The sequence below is a fragment of the Mus musculus genome, chromosome 17, assembly GCF_000001635.26.
Source record: "Mus musculus strain C57BL/6J chromosome 17, GRCm38.p6 C57BL/6J".
NCBI lineage: Eukaryota > Metazoa > Chordata > Mammalia > Rodentia > Muridae > Mus > Mus musculus.
In genome coordinates this window covers 8,652,402-8,679,405 of record NC_000083.6, presented here as the reverse complement: position 1 = coordinate 8,679,405, position 27,004 = coordinate 8,652,402, and the positions used below count along the sequence as shown (strand labels likewise).

The window sequence follows — 27,004 nt, the reverse complement described above, 5'->3', positions numbered from 1 at the left end:
TGTAAAAGCCAGAAACTGGAATAATCTAGTTGTCCCTCAACTGAAGAATAGATTAAAAAAAGGTGGTTTGTTTACACAAAAGAATACTACTCAGCTATTAAAAACAAAGGCATCATGAAATCTACAGGTAAATGGATGGAATTAGAAATATCATCCTGAGTGAGGTAACCTAGACCCGGAAAGACATGCATGATATGTACCCACCTATAAGTGGATATTAGCCATAAAGTATAGTATACCCATGCTATAATCCATAGACCCAAAGAAGCTAAGTAACAAGGAGGGCCCAATTGAAGATGCTTGAATCTGAGAAGAAGAAATAAAATTGACATTGGAGGTAGAGGGAGGGAGGAAACCAGGTGGGAGAAAGGATAGGGAGGGGAATGAAGGTGGGGATCAGGTGTTGGGGCTGGGTAGGAGAGAGCTGAAGAGAGAACCAAGTCAATTCTTATACGTAAAAAGTGATTTTTAAAATGTTGCTGATAGTTCTGGAGAGATTGCCCAATGGTTAGAACACTTGTTTCTCTTTCAGAGGACTCAGGTTCAATTCCTATCCAATACATGGTAGCTCACAACCATCCATGACTCTAGTTGCAAGGTATCTAGAGCCAAGCTATGCTATTCTGACCTCTGTGTGTATGAGGCATGCACATGGTACATGTATGTACATTTGGCATATATACATGTAGGCAAAATGCCCATATATATTAAAAATAAAATAAATCCTAAAAATATTACTGAATATTGAAGGAAGAAGGGAAGTGACTAAAGGCAAAAACAATGACTTCCCATGATGACAGATGTGTATGTGTGCTCATGTGTGTATTGCACGTGTGTGTGTGTACATGTGTATTCATGTGTATGTGTGTGTTGTATTGTGTGCATGTATGTGTGTATGTAGGTGTGTAGTCATTTACATATGTGTGTAGGTTCTTGCTTGCTATGGCATTCATGAAGAGTTCAGAGGACAACCTCAAGTGTTGGGCCTCAACTTCCACCTTGTTTGAGGCAGGCAGGGTCTCTAGGTTGCTGTCCTGTGTGCACACTAGGCTAGCTGGCCCATGAGTTTCTAGGGAATCTTGACTCTCACTCACACCTCACTGTAGGAGAATGAGGGTTATGGGTGAGTGTGTGCTGGGGACTTCAACTTTGGTCTTCACACTTGTGCAGCAAGCCCTTTACCCACCCCCTGCCCCGGGTCACCTCACCAGCAAGTGAGGACAGCCCTTCAACACCTCTTAGACCTCTCTATTCCAAGTACTTCCTGACTTCATAAATCCATGAGTGTGTGATTTATAGACACCATAAAGCCATGTTGACCTAAAATGCTGTGGATGTTGTTTGGCTGTCCAGCAAACCTGCCTTAAATGTGCCAGTCAAAATTACTGTATTTCTCAAGTAGATTCTAAGCCCGACACTACTCTGTGGTTCCCAAAGCTGTGGATGAAGACATCTTGGCACTGGGTTTGTAGGCTGCTCATGAGGCTTTCCTGCATCCACACGTGTGTGTAATGGGTGTGTTTGCCTCGGCTTTCCACTGTCCATACCAGCTCCGTGCTAGTCTACTTATTGCACGACTGTTCTTCCCAGCTGCGGATTAAATCCTGGCCTCTTTCATTTTAGTCTCTTCTTCCAGAAGGGATTCAAATCACAAACTTTGCACCATGAATGCACTAAAGCCATCAGTTTGCTGGGAAAATATGTCACGGGCCAAAGAGGTTAAGGCATGGTGTCAGCCCTGGATGGGGAGGGCTCTGTTTCGGAGCTACGGTATCACATATCAACAGCCCATCATTGTTGGGGTGCACTGTGTGAAAGTCGTCTTTGTATTATTCAATAATTCTGCACCATCAGAGAGCTGAGTACCAGCCAGATTTTGGTATTGTTATTCTTATGGTTCGTCACCTGCCTCAGCATTTCGTAAACCCACACCTTCCTCGTTTGTTGATTGGTTTAATAAAGAGCTGACAACCAATAGCTGGGCAGGAAGTAGAAGTCAGGACTTCTGGGCAGAGAAAGGGTCTCTGGGAAAGAAATCAGAGGAGGAAAGATTTGCCATTAGGACACAATACAGAGGAGGTTGGACATAGTTAGGGAGAAAGAGGTAATGGGCCAAATGGAAAGATATAGACAAGGATAGCCCAGTTAATTAAGTTAGATAATGTAGCTGGAAGGTAGCCAAAGCTAGACCTAAGCTATAATAAATTAATTAATAACTCTCTGTGTCACTATTAATGGCTGGTAGGTCCAAGAAAGCCAAGCAGTACATAATTAATTCTAATTTGGAGAAACATACAGGAAGCATCCTGGGGAGGCTGGGCAGGGTCCCAGTATCAGCCTTTCAATGCCCTTAAACCCACTACCCACTGTCCTGAAAGATGATTTCTGAGGCCAGAGTCTGTTCCTGTGCCAGGCAGTGCTGTTTTCCAAAAACACAAATCCTTTCTGAAGACAGAGTAAACGTTAGACCCAGCAAACGTCAAAGCATTAGTGTGACGAGGGAGCGCTCTGTCCTTCACGAGGGTTTCCTCCTGCATGTGCGTGGGAGAGCCAGGAGGTGGGTGTCTTCCAGCAGCTCTGTAGGACAGAGGCATAGTGAGTGAGCCCAAGAGACCTGATTGTGCAGCACTTAAAATTTTCATCCCTCAACTTTTATGATAATCTAAGGAACTCTTAATTTCCTTTAATAAGAATGAAACAGGCAAAGGCATTTTTTTATTTCCCAGATTAGAAGATAAAAGCATTTGACAGCAAATATGCCCATAAGCCCATAAGCCTGGTTATAAGGCTGGAGATTATGTATGTATATATATATATATATATATATATATATATATATATATATATATATATATACATACACACACATACACACACACATATGTGTGTGTATATAAATATCTTTTTCATCTTCAACACTGAGAAATGTTATTGATATAATTTTATTATTAAAATATTAAAACAGTCACTGATATCCTCTGGATTCATTCCTAAGTAATTAAAATTATGCCCATCTACTACAAATGAGTCCCAACGGTTATTTTAAAATCCTGTCTAATGGCTAAGGCCAGTGGTTGATGGAATAAGTGGCATAAACATGAATAAAACATAAGCACTCTCTTAAGGAAACAACAGGATTCTGTAAATTCTGAGTTGAACCACAGCGAGATGCCATGGCTATTAATTGATCGACACAGCCTTTGACCTAGCTGGACTACAAGAGGGTTTCTAGAGACAGAAGATCCACTTAAAGTTTAAGTGCTTGGAAACAAACCAAATGCGGTTGTCTTGCAGCCAGAATAGTGAACTGGATACTATGAGCAGCAGCCTTCCAGCCACCATGCAACCCTGTGTGATGTTCTTTCCTTCATCTTTGCTCCCTGGGTTTAATATGCTGTACATGTAGGGAAATAACCCCAGACTATTAATCATGGCACAGCAGATGGAGATGCACTGGGAAGAGGAGGGGTCACCATCAATCCTTCATAAGTTGGAGTTTCAAATCAAACCTTAAATAGGGGCCAAATGTGGATGCCTGTAGCTGGAGCAGGCTGTTTGGAACTGGAGCCGTACAGACACATTGTCCTCCAGTCGATACCCAGCCAATCAATCCATCTACCCACCTTTCCTATCACTTTCTTCTGATCCGGACACTCATCCCGCAAAACCCCTGAACTTGTCCTATAACCTCATGACTGGCAACATCCTACCTGAGGAAGAATCCATGCTCTGAGGTCACCAGTTCTATGTCCATAGCTGACACTAAGGAGATAGGAAAGTAGTGTTCATCTTCCTGACGGAGGGCAGTGCAGGGGTGAGGTGGGACCTGATTGAGGACAGTGCAGGGAGAGGTGGGGCCTGATGGAGGACCGTGCAGGGGTGAGGTGGGGCCTGATGGAGGACAGTGCAGAGGTGAGACAAGGCTGATGAGGACAGAGCAGGAGTGAGCTGAGGCCTGGTAAAGGACAGTGCAGGGGTGAGGTAGAGCCTGATGGAGGACAGTGCAGAGGTAAGCTAGGGTCTGGTAGTGGACAATACAGCGGTAAGCCAGAGCCTTGATAGTGGGCAGAGCAAGAGTGAGCAGGGGCCTGATAGAGGACAGTGCAGGGTGACCTGGGGCCTGATGATAGAGTGCAAGGGTGAGGTAGGACTGTGACTCTCTCTCTCTCTCTCTCTCTCTCTCATCTATGTTGTGTGTGTGTGTGTGTGTGTGTGTGTGTGTGTGTGTGTGTGTGTGTGTGTGTGTGTAAAATATACATGGCTTTTAAGCTGTGAGGAGAATTAGAGGTTTAAAGACAGGGGGGTGTTAAAGGAAGGGAGAGATGTGTTAGCAAGCATTTCAAGCCTCGCCGTTTTAATTTAGACTTTGTTAGATTAGTGGGAATTAACCTGTCCACCATAGGGTTTCCATGCTGCAGCTCAGAATCAGCCTCTGTAGCGCTGCCTGGGGAGGAGGTGGGGTGAGGAGCCAGACAGCCTGTATCCATTCCAAAGTTCTATCCAGTGACAAGGCAAGGCAGGGCAGTTCAGGACTCACACACAAAAGCCAGCCTGGCCAGATGACACCCTGGCAGGAGCAAGTAGCTGCTGGAATCTGAAGTCACATGTAACATCCCAGCTGAGAAGCTCAGGGGCTCTCAGAGGGCTCTGTGTCTCTGCACCACATTGGCTGCACAGTAGGGCAGAAAGGACCAAGGGTGCCCTCGGGTGATGCCAGAGCTGGACCTGCACTCAGAGTGTCTCCCATGCTCAGGACCAGGGAAAGGTGGGGAAGGCAGAGAGGAGATACAGGAAGGACAAATGGATGGAAGGAGGGAGGGAAGGAGAGAGAAATTAATAGATGGACAGAAGGAAGATAGAGAGGAAGAAAGACTCATGGGCGGGCACCAAACCCTGACACCATTACTGGTGCTATGTTGTACTTGCAGACAAGAGCCTAGCATGGCTGTCCTTTGAGAGACTCTACCAGCAGCTGACTGAGACAGATGCAGATACTTATAGCCAACCATTGGACTGAGGTTGGTGACCCCAGTGGAAAAGTTAGGGGACAGATTGAAGAAGCTGAGGGGTATTGTAACCCTGTAGGAAGACCAAAAATATCAACTAACCAAGACCTCTGGGAGCTTCCAGAGACTAAGCCACCAACCAAAGAGCACACATGTGCTGATCTGTGCCCCCTCCCCCACCACACACATATGTAGCAGAGGTTTGCTTTGCCTGGCCTCAGTGGGACAGGATGTGCCTAACCCTGTAGAGACTTGATGCCCCCAGGGAAGGGGGATGCAGAGAAAGAGGGAAGGAGGCATGGGAGAGTGGGAGGGGGCAGGTAGGGAAGGAGCACCCTCTCAGAGGCAAAGGAGGGGGGGATGGGGTGAAAAACTCTTGGGGGGGGACCAGGAAGCATTTGTAATGTAAATAAATAAAACAATATAAAAAAGGAAGGAAGAGGAAAGGAAAGGGAGAGTGAGAACCAACTGACAGAGGGAGGAAGGAGAGGAAGCAGGGAGGGAGAGAGCAGCCAGTACTGACACACCACCCCATTCAGAAGAGCTCTGTGGAGGTCACCTGGGCAGCCTTCTGATCCTCTTTACCCCTTCCCACACAGCAGCGGTGCTGGGGCTCACTCACTCCTTGAACCACAGCCATCCTTCATCCACTGTGCTCTTCAAAAGCAGGCCCAGCTATATCTGGGTCCTTTCAGTGAAATCTTGCTAGTGTATGCAATGGTGTCAGCGTTTGGAGGCTGATTATGGGGTGGATCCCTGGATATGGCAGCCTCTACATGGTCCATCCTTTTGTCTCAGCTCTAAACTTTGTCTCTGTAACTCCTTCCATGGGTGTTTTGTTCCCAATTCTAAGAAGGGGAAAAGTGTCCACACTTTGGTCTTCTTCTTGAGTTTCCTGTGTTTCACAAATTGTATCTTGTATCTTGGGTATTCTAAGTTTCTGGGCTAATATCCACTTATCAGTGAGAACATATCATTTGAGTTCTTTTGTGATTGGGTTACCTCACTCAGGATGATGCCCTCCAGGTCCAACCATTTGCTTAGGAATTTCATAAATTCATTTTTTTAATAGCTGAATAGTACTCCATTGTGTAAATGTACCACATTTTCTGTATCCATTCCTCTGTTGAGGGGCGTCTGGGTTCTTTCCAGCTTCTGGCTATTATAAATAAGGCTGCTATGAACATAGTGAAGCATGTGTCCTTCTTACCAGTTGGAACATCTGGATATATGCCCAGTAGAGGTATTGAGGGATCCTCCGGTAGTACTATGTCCAATTTTCTGAGGAACTGACAGACTGATTTCCAGAGTGGTTGTACAAGCTTGCAATCCCACCAACAATGGAGGAGTGTTCCTCTTTTATGTATCAGAAGATGGCCTAGTCAGCCATCATTGGAAAGAGAGGCCCATTGGTCTTGCAAACTTTATATGCCTCAGTACAGGGGAATGCCAGGGCCAAGAAGTGGGAGTGGGTGGGTAGGGGAGTGGGGGGAGAGGGAATGGGGGGACTTTTGAGATAGCATTGGAAATGTAAATGAAGAAAATACCTAATAATAAATAAATAAATGAATGAATGAATGAATGAATAAATAAATAAACAAGCAGGCCCCTTTATTCAGGCCCTCCCACCTTGGGTCAGTCCCCAGAGGATTCAGCTGATGCTGTTCTTCTGTCCATGGCTCTCACAGTGCTGACATGAATACCTCTAACCCCATCCTCCATCTCCAGCAGCAGCTCACAGATTTCAACTGTCTACTCCACTCTCATCCCCTGTATGATGACTGCTCAAATCTAATCCAGCTCAAAGCTGGCCTGAAAATGCTCCACAGACCCCGTCCTTCCCTGTCCATGTCCACCAAAGGTGCATAATGCACTCCTCTAGGGGCTCTGACTGGGACTCCCATGTTCTTCTATGTGCCCCTCCCTTCTAACCTAGCAACAGAGTGGATTGGAAAGATGTCATCTCTCACCTGCATTTTACCAGATCTTCTGAGAACTCTCTGCTTTCTCTCTGCCCTCCATGCAGAGGATTGTGTGGCCATCAGACAATCACACTCTTAACCACCCCTGCCCTGCAATGAAGAGCTGGATCCCCGACCTCTCAATGTCAAACCCAAATCCTTACACTGGTGAACAGGTACTGTGTAGCCCAGCTCTCTGCTGCCTGGATCCCTCCTCTTGCTTCCTTCACTCCCAACAAAGCACACACCTCATTCACCCACCTCAGACACACCCAGCAAGACTGATCCTGGGTACCCCCACTCTCTACCCCTTCTGTCTGTAACAGTGGCCCCAGACCTTCAAGTGTTCACCTCCAGGTTTTGGGGGTTCCCTTCACTGACAGTTCTCTGTGGATTGCATACCCCTTGCCTGCATTCCCTTGCTGCCAGATCACTGTGAATGTGTTCATTGATGCATCCCAGCTCCATAAAAGCAAGGGCATTGCCTTTGTTTCCCTCCACTGAGGCAGAGGAGTAGACTCTACTCAAGAGCATTTCACATCCCAACAGGGGACTCTCTAAAACAAAGAATGGAAACAAACCTTCCTTTCTACACAGATACATTGCTAGAGCATGGACAGGCTAACCAACACACAGGGACAGGCTAACCAGCACACAGGGACAGGCTAACCAACACACAGGGACAGGCTAACCAACACACAGGGACAGGCTAACCAACACACAGGGACAGGCTAACCAACACACAGGAACAGGATAATCAAAACACAGGGACAGAGTAACCAACACACAGGAACAGGATAATCAAAACACACGACAGGATAACCAAAACACAGGGACAGGATAACCAACACACAGGGACAGGATAACCAACACACAGGGACAGGATAACCAACACACAGGGACAGGATAACCAACACACAGGGACAGGATAACCAACACACAGGGACAGGATAACCAACACACAGGGACAAGCTAACCAAAACACAGGGACAGGATAACCAACACACAGGGACAGGATAACCAACACACAGGGACAGGATAACCAACACACAGGGACAGGCTAATCAACACATAGGGGCAGGCTAACCAAAACACAGGGACAGGCTAATCAACACACAGGGACAGGCTAATCAACACACAGGGACAGGCTAACCAACACACAGGGACAGGCTAATCAACACACAGGGACAGGCTAACCAACACTCAGGGACAGGCTAACCAACACACAGGAACAGGCTAACCAAAACACAGGGACAGGCTAACCAACACTCAGGGACAGGCTAACCAACACACAGGGACAGGCTAACCAACACACAGGGACAGGATAACCAAAACACAGGGACAGGCTAACCAACACACAGGGACAGGCTAATCAACACACAGGGACAGGCTAATCAACACACAGGGACAGGCTAACCAACACACAGGGACAGGCTAAGCAACACACAGGGACAGGCTAAGCAACACACAGAGACAGGCTAACCAACACACAGGGACAGGATAACCAACACACAGGGACAGGCTAATCAAAACACAGGGACGGGATAACCAAAACACAGGGACGGGATAACCAAAACACAGGGAGAGGATAACCAAAACACAGGGACAGGATAACCAACACACATGTCACCACAGAGCTGTTAGATTAAAGCACCAGGTGGAGATGCCACCAAGTCAGATCAGGTAGAGTTCAGAACTCTGACCACACTAAGAGCTAGTGAGGGGAATTCCCCTTATCCATGTTGAGAATACCAGGACAGCCACCCTGAAGCACACTGTACCCATCTCTTATAGCACTAAGCACATCCTTATCTTGCAATTCAGCAAGTGTGCACCACGGTGTGTGCACAATAGAGTTGAAGACATCCACATGAAAGTCTGTATGTGTTTATAAATGCTTTAGTGATAACTGTAAACTCAGAATCAGACAAGGTGTTCCTTCTTCAGTGAATGAATAAACTCATCATGGTTCATCTAGAGAACAGAAATTTATTCAATGATTAAAAAGAAGTGAGTTACAAGACCTCAGAATAGCATCAGGTTACTTTAGACATATACTGCTAACTGGAATGAGCCAGTCTGAGGAGGCATATGCTACGTGAGCTCAGTGGTGTGACCCTCTGGATGAAGCAAGACCATAGAGACTGAATTGGTCAGAGTGAAGGAGGATGAGTGGAAAGACCTTAGGGGATTCTCTACCAAGGCTGTCAGTTCCTCTGTTCCCAGTGCCACAACCTGGTTTCACACATTTGACAGAAACCAGGAATGCACAGCACAAAGATGCCACACAACTGCGAGTCACTAAAGACAGGGCTGTTGAAGAGATGGGCCAGACAGGGAGAAGGTTTGTAAGAATGCCCTCCCTCCCCCCCCTCTTTCTGATTAATCTTTCTGTAAAGCTACAGTTTGTCTAAAAATATAAAGTCCTTGGCCTTCAAGATGGGTCAGTGTATAAAAGTGCATGACACGAATGCCTGACAACCTGACTTCAGTCCCCAGATGGCCAGCATCTGTAAACATAGCGTACTTACTGGCGAATAGGAGGCGGGAACAGGAGAATGACCTGGGTGCTTGAAGGCCAGATAGCCTGTCATATAAAGCAAGGCAGAAACAAGAGACCTCACCTCAACCAGGTGGAAGGCAAGGGCCAATTTCTGAGAAGTTATTTTATGATCCAGCCCAGAAGCATGCTATAGCATGTGTATCTGCACTCATAAACACACACATGCATATCACATCACACAGAGTAATAACTACACAATAAAACATAACACAAAAATCCATTAAAAAAAAAAAAACAGGCACACAGTCTAGGCATGACAGTGCATGCCTTTAACCCTAGCACTCAAGCAGAGGCAGGCTTTTCTGTTGAGTTTGAGGCCAGCCTGGTCTACACAGTGAGTTCTGGCTAGCTGGAGCTGTGTAGTGAGAGGCTGTCTCCACAAAAATGGGCACACAGGAAGGCCATCTAGAGCAGGCATACATAGCTGAGAGGCCAAAATGAATGTTATCTTTCATAGGCATGTAGTTACTAAGACCTGTATCCAGGTGGTTTACCAAGACTATGTCCAACCAGGCTGGGGGTCAGGGGCACAGAAGAGCAATGTTTCTGGATGATTCTCCTGGCATCAAAGATTAACTCAGTGAGCATAGTTTATTGTCAAGCATACATTGGAATTGCTTACAGTTTCTTTGTCACTGATCGAAGTCCCATTAAACAAAGTGTCCCCATCTCTTCTTTGATGGGATAGACCCCGACAGGCACAGGGAGACAGATGGCTCATTTTGTAATTCAGCCTCAGATGCTCAGAATGAACACAGTATAGCCAGGGGTGATGTCACAGGCCTGCAAGTCCAGCTCCTCGGAGACAAAGGCCAAAGTAAAGTTGCCTCGGAAGGAAGAAAACAACTTAAAGACTACATATTGCAATTCACCAAAAGGATAGATAACAAAACATGCTGTCCCCATGAGGGTCACATACTCAGACCAGCCAGGGTCATGAGTAAGCACGGTCACTCTATTAATTCATGAAACTCTTGTCTCAAAATTAAAAACATACAGAAAATGTTGGGGCTGTAACTCAAGCACAGCAGTGCTGAACAAGTACGAGGTCTCAGTTTTAAACCCCAGATCCTCCAAAATAACAACTCGCTGTCAAGAAGACAAACCTCTGTGCTGTTTGCCCAAGAGATGCCACAGGCCACCCTGGCCCACATGGTAGAGAGGGGTGGGCACCTGTGGGAGTAAGCAGAGACGACTGAGGATACAGGAGAACGATGAAGTGTTTCTCAGGGGAGGGAGGGGGGGAGCAATCTGTCAATGCTCAACCCTCCCCCCCCATTCTTTTCTCTCTTCTACCTTTTAGCTGCAAGAAGTGACAGGTCTTATTGGAGAAGCCTTAAATCAGCATCAAGATCAAATTCCACTGCACAGATCACAAAAGATCTCAACAGAGAACAATGCGTAGTACAGGTTCACAGCAGAAGTTCTTTCTACTAAGCAGACAACCTTGTCCTCGCCAGTGACATAGCCACAGTGAGCCATCCTCCTGCCTGTAACAGATGTCGGGCTGTCAGCAAGTAACGGAGGTCCTGTTGGGATCCATGGTAGCAGGGCTGGTCCCCACTGTCTGGTCTGGGGAGCATCTGAATGCTCATCTGACTTCTGCCTTCTCCCAGGACATCCCAGCCCACTGGGCCACAACAGTACCCTTATCTAGGGATATCAAGGGGATGCAGGCAGTCCCTTTGCACACTCAGCCATTGCCACCTGCTGCCATGGCCAAAGGTGGGCACTTAGAATAATGCGCCCAAGGTCGGCATCCTTTATTTTTACTTCCATGTGTGGCTGCCTAGAACTAAAGAAGAACAGAGAATGCTTTGAAGGTTCTTCCATTACAGTGCCTCTGAGGGAAAGGAGGTAACCTGCACTAATGAGAGAATCCTTAAGAGCTAGACACGTGGGTCAGCATTCATCGAAGCGCCTCATGTGATATTTACAAGAATCTGATTAAAAAAAACATTCTTATTTCTGTTCTTCGTATTACAAGAGTCACACAAAGGAAAACATGGGTGACGTTTCAAAACCAGTCAGAATCGGAGTCAGAGGGAGTAGTTCGGTCCCACAGCCCAGTGCCTGGCTCACAACTATATATTAGTGTTCCAGCCTCACAGTTACTTGTGTACTTACTTGCACACTCACACATTCATGTGTTTGCATACTCACACACTCATGCACTCACTTGTACACTCACACAGTCATGTGCTTGCATACCCACAGACATTCACGTGCACACTCATGTGTGAACTCATGTGTACATTTAGTCACACACTCACACATATATGTCCATGCTCACACATTCACTCACTACCACACACACACACACACACACACACACACACACACACGACTGTTTTCTCGTGTCACGAGTGTGACTTAATCCTGCACGATGAGCCTTTGGTCTCTGCTGCCAGCTGTAAACCATCCTGATCTGAGGGACAGGCCTTAAGAGAAGTGGTGACTGATCCCAGAGTTTCAAAAATAGTTGGGAGTAAGAGAAACTTTCTTGAAAGAGAAACTTCCAAATACTGGGGGAAGTTAATGAATAAACATGAATGTACCTATTGTTTTCCCTGTGCACACAATCCTATAATAGATAAAAATTAAAACCATATAGATACTCTCTTATAAAAGAGAACCTTAGGTGACATGGCTTATTTTAGAACGCTGTCACACAGGGCTGTCATTTTAACGTCAAAAGGGAGTTCATTTTTTTTTATTTCGCTATCCCACTCCTCCCTGCTATTGTTCCCCATCACCGAGAACCCAGAGTGACTTTCTGGGGGTGGTTCCAAGAAGACAGAAGCAAGCACCCCTGTGGAGGAGCCTGCCAGCACCCTCCTCGTCTTCCCCCCTTTGCTGCTTTCTCTGTTCTCTGCATAGCCTCTCCTGTCTTTCCTGCTTTTTCATCTGTTTTTTTCTGTTCTCTGTATGGCCTCTCCTGTCCTTCCTGCACCCACACCTCTGTGAGCCGTGAGCACTGATCTACATTGGCTGCTGGAAACCCTCCTCAGCTGTCCCAGTGTCCAGCATGTGTGGTGCTGGTACCCAAGGCCCCGTGATGCATGGCATGAGACCAGTTTCTTGGGACAAAAATGAGTTAACCACTGTCTTAGCTCAGTTGCTGCAGCTACCATACCTCTGAATCTTATTTACTGCCACTAATAGCACTGATTGTCCACACTTACCTGAGGACAGAGATACAGCGATAAAAGATGATCCTGTAGTCTTCACATTCCTCCCTCCCCCCCCCCAACACACACACACACACACACACACACACACACACACACAGACTTTCTGAGGGATTGACTGGAAGCATGCTCTTGAGGTTTGGGTCTTTTATTCTTGTTTGTTGGATTAAAAAAAAAAAAAAAAGCACCAAAAAAACCAAACTGGTTTTTGTTCTGGTTTGGCTTGGTGTTTGCTTTTCTAAAGCCTTAAAATTTTACCCAGAAGGCTTTGTAGCTAGGAGGTATCTACATTCCCACCGCCATTGGTTTATGATCTGGGGAAGAGGTCCCTCTCAGTTTCTTGACTTCTGGCCGAGCTCTCTACTGCTGTGGAGGTGTGCCTGACAATAGGAGACCCCAGATCAGGCAGCAGTAACTCAGTGCTGTGTAGAATTTTCCCTGGTGTCACGTGAGCATTGACTGCAGAGCCATCACAGGGCCCAAATGCCTTCCCTCCCCTCTCAGATGGACTTCACAAAAAACAGTAAATCTCCAATGTCATCTAGAAACAAATGCCCTCTAAGCAACCCCAAACTGGTTCCCAGTTGAGACTGCTGCAGGCAATGCTGGAGTTCTGTCCCTCAGGCCTATTTGGTCCCAAAGGATGAGCTCTATCCTTTACTCTCTGCCTTCTCTTGTTCTTAAAACTCCTGCTTCCTGTATCGGGGAAGATAGATAGATAGATAGATAGATAGATAGATAGATAGATAGATAGATAGATAGACAGACAGACAGATAAAAGCACTTCTAATGATCACATTCAGATAACAGGCCTGAGACAAGGCTACCCTAACAAATAGGAATCTTTATCTGTAAGCTCACTTAGTTTTCAGTGAACTGTGTAGAAATGACCACCTCACTGGTCTCCAGCACCTGTTAGAGAAGACTATCCTGGAACTATTTGAGTCCTGGGCTCACAGTGACCCCTTGTCTCTTTATTCAGTGTGGTTTATCAAAGTCAACTGGTCCTGTGGGTGGTGGTATGTAAGAGGTGCCTTAGACCACGATAGGCATCTGTTTTGGTTAGGTTTCCATTGCTGTGACAAACATCATGACCAAAAGTAATGTGGGGAGGAAAGGGTTTATTTCAGCTCATATATCCAGCCTGTATAACAATCTATCACTGAGGGAAGTCAGGGCAGGAGCCTGAAGTCAGGGACTGAAGCACATGGGGGGGCCACTGCTTGTGCTAGCTAGTTTTATGTCAACTTGATACAAACTACAGTCAACTGAGAAGAGGGAGCCTCACCTGAGAAAATGTCTCCATAAGATCAGGATTTGGACATAGTCCTGTAGGGCATTTTCTTGATTATTGATTGATGGTGGATGGCCCAGCCCATTGGGATGGTGGTCCTGAGTTCTATAAGAGAGCAGACTGAGCAAGCCATTCTAAGCAAGTCAGTAGCCACATCCCTCCATGGCCTCTGTACCAGCTTCCATCTCCAGGGTCCTGCCCTGTTTGAGTTCCTGTCCTGACTTCCTTCAGTCATGAACAGCAATGTGGAGGTGTGATCTGAATAAACCCTTTCCTCTCCAACTTGCCTTTTGGTCATGGCGTTTCATCACAGCAACAGAAACCCTAACGAAGACCCTGCTTACTGGCTTGATCCTCGTGGCTTTACTTGGCTTGTTCTCTTATGTCACCCAGGACTACCTGCCAGAGGTAACACCAATAGTGACCTGGGTCCTCCCACACCAATCTTAGTGAAGAAAGCAAATACCTCATTGATTTCCTCATCGGCCTATATGATGGAGGAATTTCCTTAACTGGGTCTTCTCTTCCCAGGTTTCTCTAGCTTGTGTCAAGTCGACCAAAACCCAACCAGGACAGCATCCTTGTCACATCTGTCACTTCCCTGAGGATGTAAGGATGCAGAATTCTAAATCTGCCATTTATTCTGTGTAAATGAGTGAGTGGCATGCACTTAGCAAGGAGGAGCTCACCCTGGATCTTCACAATAAACAGCCTCTCAAGAGAAGGGAAGCCAAAGGTTCTCTCCTGTTCACATTTCTCAAGCCATGATGTGAGACAGTGCTTCCCTCGGATGACAGCAATACTTCCAGGTCATCTGCGTACTGCTTAGCATCAAGATTATTTACTCAAAATTTCACAATCATCTGCAATAATCACTCATGTCTATGGCAGACAGACTTTTAGCATGACTGAGTTTAGGATTATTATAGCTTGAATATTTAGTTAAATAAACAGCAGTTTATAGCAGTGTCTAAAATGAAAGCCATCTTGAAACGATCAAAAACTAACAGGACATTTGCCTGCTATGAGCCATCTTATTCTTCCAGCATTGAGTAGAGGAGTGTGTAAATATTCACATATGTGTTTGTTCTCTGTGTGTGTGTGTGTGTGTGTGTGTGTGTGTGTCTGATTGTATATGTCTGTCTCTGTGTGTATCTGTGTGTATATCTCTTTGGATACATGTGTATGTCTGTATATGTGTCTATGAGTGTGTGTGTCTGTATATCTGAGTGTATATGTCTCTCTCTGTATCTGTATGTATGTCTCTTTGTATACATGTGTGTATCTGTGTGTTTATCTCTTTGTATACATGTGTATGTGCGTATTTCTATGTGTCTGTATGTGTGTCTGTGAGTGTGTATGCATCTATGTATATGTATCCCTTTGTGTATATTTGTGTCTTTCTGTGTGTGCCCATGAGGGTGTGTGTGTGTGCTGTGTAGGTCTAGAGGTGGGCAAAGCTTGAATTAAGAGCTGATGCAGTCAGTCATCTTGTCCCTTTGCATCCTGTAAGAGTGCTTACTGAAGTTATGTGGGGAGCTAGACACCAGGTTCCCCTCCAGGGCTCAGAGAAGAGGAGACAGTGTTATGTTTCTCAAAAAGATAATCAGCTGGAAGAACAATAGCACATGAGATGAAGTTTCCAGGTCCGTTTATGAGAAGCGAATGGAAATGAATGCTGTGAAATTCCATTTTTGTGAGTGCAAGTGGGAGCGGAGGCCCTGGAGGAAGTGTGCAAGTGCAGGGGCTCTCGGACCACTGCTCAGGGATTCTGGCAGCAGCCCTGTAAGTTCTCTGTGTGCTGGGACATGGCTACTGCAGTTGCTCCCAGTCTCACAAGAAGTCAGAATCCATACATGATGTTCCTAAACCAGCAACTACTGAACAAAAAATCTTCAAAGCAGACTTCACCACTGCTGGGTAAAGCAAGAGTGTGGCAGGAAGCGAAGACTGTGAAATCCCCACAATTGTCAAACTGCCTCATTTACCGAAAACAAAACAAACAACCAAAAAACCCAAAAAACCCACCACCAACAACAATGACAAACTTTCACATGGGGCAGGAGAGTAATGATTCTAACCCTCAGAGTTCAATTTAAAGTGACCACACAGTAGGAGGTGTCTGAGTGAGGATGGAAGGACCCTGACAAAAACTGAACAGTGCAGGGTGGGGCACCTTTAATCTCTGCACTCAGGAGCAGAGATGAACGAATCTCTGTGTATTAGGTCCTGGACTGGTCAACCAGAGCCACACAGTGATGTCTGTCTTAAAAATGAGAAAGAAAGAAAGAAAGAAAGAAAGAAAGAAAGAAAGAAAGAAAGAAAGAAAGAAAGAAAGAAAGAGAGAGAGAGAGAAAGAAAGAGAGAGGGGGGGAGGGAGGGAGGGAGGGAGGGAGAGAGAGAGAGAGAGAGAGAGAGAGAGAGAGAGAGAGAGAGAGAGAGAAAGAAAGAAAGAAAGAAAGAAAGAAAGAAAGAAAGAAAGAAAGAAAGAAAGAAAGAAAGAAAGAAAGGCAAAAGGAAGGAAGGAGAGAAGGAGGAAGGGAAGGAGGGAGGGAAGAAGGGAGGATGGGTGGATGGATGGATAGACTCTGGCCTAACAGTAACAAACACTACCCACAGATGCCCCCTGATTAGCTAGCACAGCTCCTCTCCTGTTGGGAGCAAGCCCAGTGGGGGTGCTGTGCTTCCTGACTGCACCTCTGCCTCCCTGCAATAGCCTGGCCTCCTGCCTCTGGTGATAGTTTATAGTCTTGTGAATAGACTTACTCTTTGTATGAGGTTTTGAGGCTTCTAAACTGATTGGAAAACAGAGATGAGAGGTAATTTCTCTCTCTAAGCTTTCCCAGTGAGTATGTCAGGGTTTGTTCTGCCTCTTGTTGGGAGCACATATTCCCTCCTCAGCTACAAAGTAAACGCTCACTAAACGTTTTCACTATGGGAGACTTCCCCAGAGATCCAGGGGAAAGGAAGCCCTCTTTGCACCAAATGGCCTGGAGCCACAAGTCATTATTCCTTCAACCATTAGCTGGCCCAGTCCCTCAGTATGGCTGTGTCTGACAACTCAGAGCAAGGTATCACAGATCTCCCCAATTTCCGTTTTCTTTCCTAAGTACTGCCTGCTTGTCTTTAACCCCATAGAGAAATTGACTGTGATTTTATTTTGAGACTGAGACAACAGAAGCAAGAATTGGGCATGCCCGGACTCTGCTTTTGCTGTTCTAGATTCCTGGATGCCTACTGACTCTATTCTAACTCCAAGGAGGATGAAGGTCCAGGTGCCACACAAAGGAAAATATACCAAAAGCAAGTCCGAATCGAGCCAAGCAATGTGACTAATAGAGAATACACACACACACACACACACACACACACACACACACACACACACACACATACACAGAGGTCTCTCTCAGGCAATCCCTGCTTTTATTCTTGTGAACGCACATTAAAGATGAATCCTTCCCTGGAATGTTAAGTTTCCCCACAAGGATATTTCAGCTTCTCCTTGCATAACAGCAAGACCTCTGGCACCTTCTTGCTCGGCAGATGTGCTCAGAATAAGGATGAAGAGGTTCATAAAACTAAACTAAGGACCATTTTAAAAGCAAGTGCACTTGTGCAATTCCCAAGCCAGAGAGTGTCATCCCATTAAGTCCTAGATAGATGTAAGAGAGGAAAGATTCAGATTTCCTTCTCTCAAGTTTGTCAGGGTCTGAAAGATGCATAAGCCAAGTTCCATCTCCCTGTAATGGTTTATATTATGACACAGCCCCCTAGGGACCCATATCTCTCCCCTACCTTGCTTGCCTGTAACCTATAAATGTGTGGGAAAATCATACAGCCAAGTGAGATGTATGTAGTCAGGCCAGTGGCTGGAAGGAAGATGGCAAGCTGGGATTGTTGGCAATGATGCAGAGGTACATGGTCCCCCTTGGGCCTCGAAAGAACAGCTCACATGCAAAGGAAAAGCCACTGAGCATGGTGGGAAACTCTGAGCTTCCTCCTGAACCTGCCGGTGATTCTTGACAGGTCTACTGCACAAAGAGGCTTGGGATTGACTTCACGGTGGCATGTGGGGACCACCCAAATCAAGGGAGCATGGTGAGATGCCACTAGAAGCTACAGTCTGTGGTATGCTGCCGATCACTACCTGGGAAGTGGTCAGAAATGATGTCCCAAATCTATAGCTTGTATTGCCATTTAAAATCCTCAGGGTCTCATGTCTCTGAAGAGATGTTGTCTCCCACATGGAGACTCATCTGGTAGCAGAGCTCAGAGCAGAGGCTGAGCCAGAATCTCCATGCGTGCACCCTGCCATGGGCTACTTCTAAGGTATGCATTTTGGGAGTCTGCCTAGGTGTCGGGTGTTAAGACTTTAGTGCTTCCTGGATTTTTCTTTGAAGTTCTTCCTATCATTGTTCTGTATTCAATTTTAACTAATACGGAAAGAGAAAATTGCACATATTTTGAGAGTCCGTGTGACATTTTGAAATCTGTATATATTCTGCAGTGGTTAGATTAAATTAAACACAGACAACTCCTCAAATGTGTATACTTGATAGATGAAATGGTCAAAATATTGAAAGAGGCCAGCATCTTCTGTCTAGCCTTTCAAAATATACAATACACACTACACAGGCACCCAGCTGTGCTGGGGTAACAGGGAACCTCTTGGTCCTACCTGGTAGTAACGTAACCTAGAACCTATAACCAACTTCTCCCCATCCCTCCATCCTCTCCACTGTCTCCATTCTGGCAACAGCCATTTCGCGATCAATATATAAGGGAGGAATTGTGAGGTGCTGTCTCTCTGTGCCTGACCCACACTGCACATAGCACAATGGTCTCTACTTCTACCCGTACGGAGGCAAGTGAGATATCCTGGTTCTTCCTACAGAGGAACGGCGTTCCAGTATTCCACGGTGCGAGTGTGGCATGCTTGCATTATCCATCAGCTGATGGTAATGCATTTCTATTTCTTGACTGCTTCACTCTCATTTCTGTTGCTGTGATTTAAAAAATAAATAAATAAAGTACCATGATGGAAAAGCAGTTTCAAGGGAGAAAGGGTTTGGTGAGTGGTGCTATCAGGTTACAGCCCACCAGTGTGGGGAAGTTGAGGCAGGAGCGAGCTCTGCTAGTCCCATGTCCAGTCTAAGTTGAGAGCAAAGGGAAAATAAATGACTGTGCGCTACTTGCTCAGCTCTCCTTCGCCATCCTTACCAGCTCAGAACCCCAACTTAAGGAATCACAGGACTTCAGAGTTAAATGGTCCCCTCTTTTTAAATCTTTGCGGACCTTCCACTCTGTTTCCAAGGACAGCTGAACTAATTTACATCTCCATTACACGGGGCACCGATTCCCTCCCCCCCCCCCATCTTGTCAAAATTTGCTCTATTTTGTTTCGGTCATTCAGAATGCAGAGAGGTGTTCTGTAATACTGTGGTTTCAATTTGCAGTTCCTTTTTAAATGTACAGCACACAGCCTCATCTCCAGCAAGGCACTGTGAGTTGATTCCTACCTAGAAGGCACAAAGAAAACATGCACACAGCATCCTTTCTATCTGGGTGGTACCCTGCCCTATTAGGTCTTCCCATAAGGGTCTAATGCAAATGATGCCCCGCCCCTTCCCCAGGAGCTCCCTTCCTCTTCCAGCCTAGGATTCCTTCCTGGGGAGGCCTTAGTTTTCACAGTCTGATGTCTAACCAGGAAGTATTCTTTAACTTCACTGTACAAGTGAAAAAACATTGTTTTTCAAAATTAAATGCCAAGAAATCATTAAAAATAGGTGTATGGGGTGGGGTGTGGGGGGGGACATAGGACAGATGGATAGCAAAGATTCAAGGGGAAATATTTGGACAAAGCAATGACTCATGCTTGTATTGCAGAGTCCTGATATTTTCTTCCAAACCCATGTTAAAAAATGTTGACAGCTGTTACAGGAATGCGCTTCAAATTCCCTCCCGATATTGTAATTTCCCCACTTTCTATGATTCTTCTGCTTTCGTTTGCGTTTTGCTTTCTACCCAAATAAGATAGTTTTCTGTGTTTGAGGGTGGGGCCCTTCGCTCTCAAGAGAGGACCAAGATCGAGCCGCAGAGAGAGCTCTTGGGCAAGTGGCAGCCAGCAGCAATTTCCCTGGCTGGACCTGGAAAGCCTAGTATGATGTGGTAAGGAGGGAGGTTGGATGGGAAATGAGATGGAGACTGATGAGGGGGCGGGGCTGTCCCGGTAAGAGGTGAGGCTAGGGCCAGGAGAGGTGCACTGGGCGGTGGGCGGACACTGCGCAGGAGGAGATTGGCAGGGGAGTGGGCGGAGGCTGTGTGGCAGGGCCAGCTCTTCCTTTTAAGAACCAGTCAGCAGGTAAGGTTAGTTCCTGGAGGAGGCAACTGGGGAAACTTGAGGTGAACCTGGGTCACAGAGCAGCATCCTTAGTGGATGTCCGGGACAGCTGGAGTGCAGCCAAAGTGAGAGCAAAGTCCAGGGGCTGAAACGCCAACCCGTGCCTCTTGAGACACACTTGAGAGTTTCAGAGTGTATCTTTAGGGCCACCTTGCACTCCCAAGGGTCTCAAAGAGTTGGGACAGGTTCAAATCATTGCCACCATCAATTCTCAGGAAGATAGCATGGTCTGAAGGTGAGATAGGCCTAGACCAGCATGGGGACAGCTGGATGGAAGCTGATTGCTTAAAGCCTTTACTAATGGTTCCATATCCAGCCACACTCTGATTTCTTCTTACAATATATTTAAGTGTGTGTGTGTGTGTACATGAAAGGGACCAAATACAAGTTTCTAAAACCATCCCCGTTCATTCTTGTCCCTCCCCCAGTAGACTTCCTCCCTCCCCCCAGATGAATGACCATGGCTTTAAGTGGTTCCTGGAGCTGAGTACTGCTGGGATGGGAGGACTTACTTAAACATTCTGCTCATCTCCTTTATTTATTTATTCATTCATTCATTCATTCATTCATTCATTCATTTAGGTTTTTTGTTTTTGTTTTTGAGACAGGGTTATACCATGTGGCTCTGATTCTCCTAGAACTAGCTTGTTAACCAGGGTAGCTTTAAACTCAGAGATGTGTCTACTCCTGCATTCCAAGTGCTGGGATTAAAGGTGTCCACCACCAAGATCTGACTGCTTCCACTAATTTCTTTAAACAAGGGCCTGTGAAACAAGGGCCCAGAGCAAGGAAAGAAGGGGTGGGACTGTGGAAGGGCATGTCATCAAACTGGTGGCAATAGTAGATCCTGTCTGAGCTGTGTACAGGACAGATCCAGGGTTTAATCTCTCAGCGGCTGAATCTTCATCTGAAGAACAAAGGTAATCCAAGCCATGTGCCTGAGACTTCCTCCTATAGGACCTGCGCGCGCGAGCACACACACACACATACACACATACATACTCACTCACTCACTCACTCAGAAGCACAGGTCTTCAGGGCTCGCTGCCGTCAGCACATCCCATGCCTGGCCAAGTCAGCTCTCTGCTTCTGTTACCTCTGGCCCTGATCTGCTTCATAAGGTCAGGGTTGAAGGCCAGACAGAGATAGATTACAGGCCTGCCTCCCAAGCTTCCCAGAACAGCGGGGCCTCTGGCAACACACTGCTCTGAACTCTTCCTGACTTTACCTTCCCAGATGAGTGGAGAGCTCCATCTTAAACGCTTTCAGCTGGCCTCAGAACTCTATGAGTTGATGAGTAGGAAATTTCATGATCAGCTGACCACCGCAGCCAGGGTCATTGTGAAATGCTGGCATTCCATCTGCCTGTCCTTTTTCCAAGGCGACACCCTGTTGGGGTTCTAATGGAGCCCCTGGGGTCCAGCCACCTCTCTGTCTTCTGCATCTCCTGGAAACCTTATATTAACTCATCCAAAAATTCATCAGGACAAAAGACAGACCCACCCCTTCTACTATCCAAAACCTTTACAGACATTTTCTTGACCTCAGTCCAAGAGCAGTAGAGAGACAAGAGACAGTGGCTTCTAGGGTTGCTGGTATTCATCTCTCCAGTGTCCCTTTTGAGATTCATGTGTCCCTCTGTCTGACTGTAGATTATCTCCCTCTGTCAGGTACCCTACACAGATGACCATTCCTCTGTGCACATGTTTACTGTCAGTCAAGTGCCCCTCTTTGTCTTTCCCCCCAGGAACTACTCTATGTGGAAGCTGCACTAAGCTTGTAGATGTGACCAACATTCATGCACATTCTTTTGACCCAGAAAATGAGCCTTAGGATTTCAGCATCTATCTTTGTTTTATTTGTTTTGTTCATTTGTGTTTTTAAAATTATTCTCATGAGGGCTGGAGAGATGGTCCCTGAGTCCTATAGACATCTTCATTCATGTGCCCAGATCTACACACATACACATAATTACAAATAATAAAAATAAACCTTTAAAAATCATTCTCATCGGTAGGCACTCATTACCGAGATGAATATCAGAATGTTTACAACCACCTGAGTTCATGTTGCCAGCTTACAGCTTCCACTCGCCATCCACATAGGGCCGATCACTCCTAGGGGTTATGTCCCTGAAGGGTTTTTTTTTTTTTTTTTTTTTTTAAATCTGGCAAAACCAAGGCCACTGAGCATAGAAGGTCATAAAATCAAAGTATCAGAGAGAATAAAAGCAATCATATTGAGGATGTATGATTAAAGCAGCCATGTTTAGGAGGAGCCTGTTTCTGAAATGTAATAGATTCATCAATCATAATCTTTCTCCTGCACTGTGGCCAAGGGAGTCTAATCCGACAGGGGAAGTTCTTTTCCCGGGAGAATAATAAACAGGTGGTGCTCTATGTGTTCTCCTGTTGTCCCCTGCTTTGAGGTCAAGGTTAGCAAACATTTGGCCTCCTAGAGAACCACCAGATAGTGGGGCTGCTTCTGCGTTCGGGGCTTGCAGTCCGTTCTGTGTTCAGGGCTTCTGGTCTGTTCTGGGATAAAAAGCGGGTTCACTGAACTGCCTTCCAGATGGAGATAACCGAGTCTGATGTCCTCAGCCTCCTGAAATGTTCTCTTGCATGAAGCAATTTTAATTTTGACCATACAAAATGGGCAAACCACAGTGCTGGGGCCCTGGTACAGGAGCCACATGGGCAGGGCTAAGGGGCTCTGTCAGACTGAAGGTGCTACTCTGGAGAGGGGACAGATGAACAGAATGTCAACTTGATTTTATGCTGATAGTTATCACATCCTTTGTCCAAGAGACCTAGTCCTTGCCAATCTGCTATTGCTACATCCAACAAGATGACTCAAATGTTTAGGGATACCATGTTACATTGCAAGTGTAAATGAATTATTAAAAATGTAACAGTGAATTAAACTGGTGGCTGTATGTCTTTATTCTATTCCTGAATAATCACACAGAAAACCAAGATTTATTTAAAACTGTATCTCAACAACTGGACAGTTAAATGATCTACTTCTACTTTCTATGCTAATCTGGCTATCTCCCAGACCTGTCCCATGATTCTTGTATATTACTATTGACCTAGCTCTTTGGGCTTCAGGTGTGTTTCTATGGTCTCTCTCTCTCTGGACTCCATCTCATGGCTCCAATTCCTCCATCTTGCCAGCTGATCTGAATCCCCCTCTCTTCCTCTCTTCTTCCTCTAGTTGGTGCATGTCCCACCCTATTCTCTGTTCTGCCCACCCATTGGGTGATCAGCATTTATTGACAAGGCAGAGAATAAATGGTAAGAACTGTTTGCACACACTGGAGACAGGAGATTCTTAGTAGACACATTACAGTGCCGTGTCCAGATTGAAACAAGATACGAGGACAGAGAAATCAGCATTTGAACAATATGAGGGTAAACTTTAAGACAGTGTATAAAGACATTATGCCCACGTCATTTTTTCAGTCTTTGCTTATAGAAAACTCTTCAGAGACAGTATACAATATTGTGGTTTATATCATAATCCTGCAAGACAGAAAAAGGCTAGGAGAACATTCTTTAATTTTCCAGAAATGATTTGAACTCATGTCTTTGTTACCCAACTCTTCTCTCTGAAAATGATCCTACAGCATCGCTAAGTCAGGTATACAGACATGGGCATGTCAATGATTCTTTTTTGGTTCTAGTAGGGAGCCTGTTGACAGTACTGGGGTGTCTACTCATCTCTTGGGATCCTCTCAGAAATAGCAGCCTCTGAATACAGACCTGGGATCCAAGTGGCCTTCTGGGAGCCAACCTTTCTGCCTCTCTTGCCCACAACTAAAAATTGGCTGGATTATGACATGTCTTGTTGTAGAAAATCAGTAAGTACAACATACCGCAGAAAGGGAAATTAGAGTGGGGACTAGCCATGCCTTGGGACAGATGGTTGTGGTGCAGTGGTATGAGGTTAATTGAGAACTGCAGCTGATGAAGATGTTGCCCATGAATTGGGAGAAGGGAACACTTGTGTGGAGCTCTGGAAATATCTGGAGAAAGCAGCCTTTAACTCCCTGAAATCCTCTTAGAAAGTGAAATTCAAGCTGGACAAACCAACCAATTGCCTGGTTGAAGAGCTTGTTCACTGAAAGCTAAGGTTACCAGTGGGGTGTCAGGTCCATGACAACTGTCCTGGGTTTGGCTTGGTTTAACCCTTTCTGGAGCGAGGTATGCCATGAGCCTGTGTGTATGCATGCCGGAGCTATGTCCCTACCTGGGCTGCTGCATCCAGTGTGCCCAGCTACCAGGAACTGACTGTTTCTACTGGAGGGTTTTACATGAATATTCCTGTTCCAGGTGTTCATGAAGCCATTCAGGGGAAGAACCAATCAGGGCCTGCGCATGCATCCACCTTCTTCCTGTGTCCCTTCTAGTCTGCCTTTGTTTCTCCTCTTGCTTGGGGTTGTTGCTGAATTATGTAGGCAGCCTCTCCAGCTGAGGTTTCTGGACAAACATGATGGGAGTCTTCATGTCAGATCTTTGAAGGGTCTGCTGAGCATGGCCACTGACCTTGTGCCTCCTCAAACCATGAACTGTGCCTGTTAACACCTGCCATTGGTGGTAGCCCTCCGAAGTCACACTGTTTGCTGAGATGGCTTCCCTTCTCCTTGTCCAAGTCCCTGAGTGAAATAGCCAATGATCAACTTTGCTCCTGAGGTGACCCTACAGGTGACATGTGGCCAGGAGGATCAAGAGCCTGGGCCCGGCAGAGGTCTGTTCTCCCTCTGCTTCAGCCTTCCTCTGTCCCCGGGACCAGTGGGGAGCAGCAACTGTGAGTACCCACCAGTTACTGTTTGGGAAGTTGTCTCTGCGCATGCTCTAGAACACGGGTGCTCGCTCACACTTCACGTCACCAAAGTAAGCCTCTCAGTGACCTCCCTGCCCAAGGAGACCAAAAGTGGAAGTCACCACTGATTTATGCCATGGCGCTCAAGTGGACCAAAATGCAGATGCCCTGTGTTTGAAATGCCCTCTTCATCAGAGATGGTGAACTCTTCGAGTTGGAATGGCGGGCTCACATGCCTCCTCCACAGGAAGTGGAAACATTAACACTGTTAATATTCTAATCGATCACTGGAAATGGTGACAGGAAGCCTGGGGAGAGGCTTCTGGATCGAGTGTGAGCCCAATGTCAGGCACGAATCATGCCTACCAGCCAGGCGTCCGGAGGTCTAGCATGTACATCCATGTGAAGCAAATGTCCCCGGCCTGTGTCATATTTCTTCCAGAACTGTGGCACACACGTTCACAGCTCACAGGCCATGTCCTTGAGAAAATTCCGTTTCATTTTTACTGAGGAAGCAGATAGAGGCTGCCCACCTCCCCTTACTCCTACAGCCCTGCGCATCTCCCCTACCCCTGCAGCTCTGCCACACTGTGTTGCAGCCCTGAGATCTCAGTGGCCCCACTGTGGCTGTGCTACCTCCCCACACAATCCAGGAAATTCTCCACCTTAATGGCAGCACGATAGAGTCACTGTGTTGCCAAGTGCCTTTCTAGAGCCCCCACACACCATCCCTGGCACCCCCATACCCCTGCTTTCAGTTTTTGAAGCTGAGCTCTATACTTGAAAGGCCCATGACTGGTCATCTCTTCCAGACACTCCACATACAGCCCTTTGCAAGAACCTCAGCTATGTACCCTATACAGCTTGCTGCTTCCTACATACTGGTTGCCCCTTTCTCCCGAGATCCTTGCTGTCACACCACACTGTTCTCATTCTCTAGTTTGCAGGCTCCCACAGTGTCCTGGGAGTTTTCTGGCAGGCATATGCAGGGCTTCACACTACAGCTGGCTCCCAAAGTCTGATGAAGCCTCACGAACAAATCCCACAGACAGATCATGATGGAGCAAGATCACAAACTTTTAACATTTGTAGGGAAAGAGGCCAAATTGTCAGGCTCTACAAAGCTCTACCAGCTGGCAAAACCCACAGTTGGGTGTATATTGGTATCAAGGCTGGGACAGGAGAACCAGGGCCCTCTACAAACTGCCGATTATGAAATAATTCTCTATCTAAGCTGAAAGTCCAAAGTACTACACACACACACACCCCAAACACTACAAAACCAGGCTTGAGGTTTCCCTCAGATGATAAATGCGCTGTGAGCAGTGTCAGGCAGCATGTTGGCAGAACATTGAGGCTGCTTGGCAGGCAGACTTGCTCTTGGGTTCTCTGGGGGCTCCTTGCTAGGACCAGGGAGTGCCTGTCACCAGCACCCTAGGAATGGAGTTTTCCACACCAATGTTCTCTGGCTCAAGACTTGGCAAGACAGGTGGTTCAGGAGAGGTGAGCTGGATGGTCCCTTAAACCCTCTGCTTTAAAAACAAGAAATTCTGGCAGATGAGGAGAACTGGACTCAAGTCTGAGATCCCTGTCCGACTCTCCCAGGCACTGTCTGACTCTCCCAGGCACTGTCCTGCCGACAATTCTGCTTTTATTTTTGTTCAAAAGAAATGCCTGAAGTCTGCCGTGCTTGGACAAGGCTGGCTGAGCCTGGCTTGTTAGTTGGGCTAGGCCGGCTGAGCCTGGCTTACTGGTTAAACAG

At 46.3% G+C, this 27,004-nt stretch overlaps 1 protein-coding gene across 4 annotated transcripts in view; it reads right to left on the bottom strand.

Annotated features, from left to right (window-relative positions):
- Positions 1–27,004, bottom strand: part of Pde10a (phosphodiesterase 10A) — a 461,462-nt gene that overhangs the window by 307,243 nt on the left and 127,215 nt on the right. The window contains exon 1 of one of the 4 annotated variants that reach the window (XM_006523316.3): positions 24,670–25,493. The exons of the other annotated variants lie outside the window; for them this stretch is intronic. Coding sequence (XP_006523379.1) covers positions 24,670–24,760 — 91 coding nt within the window. The 5' untranslated portion in view covers positions 24,761–25,493. Of the gene's footprint in view, positions 1–24,669; positions 25,494–27,004 lie in introns of those variants that run through there. 4 annotated transcript variants of the gene reach the window in all.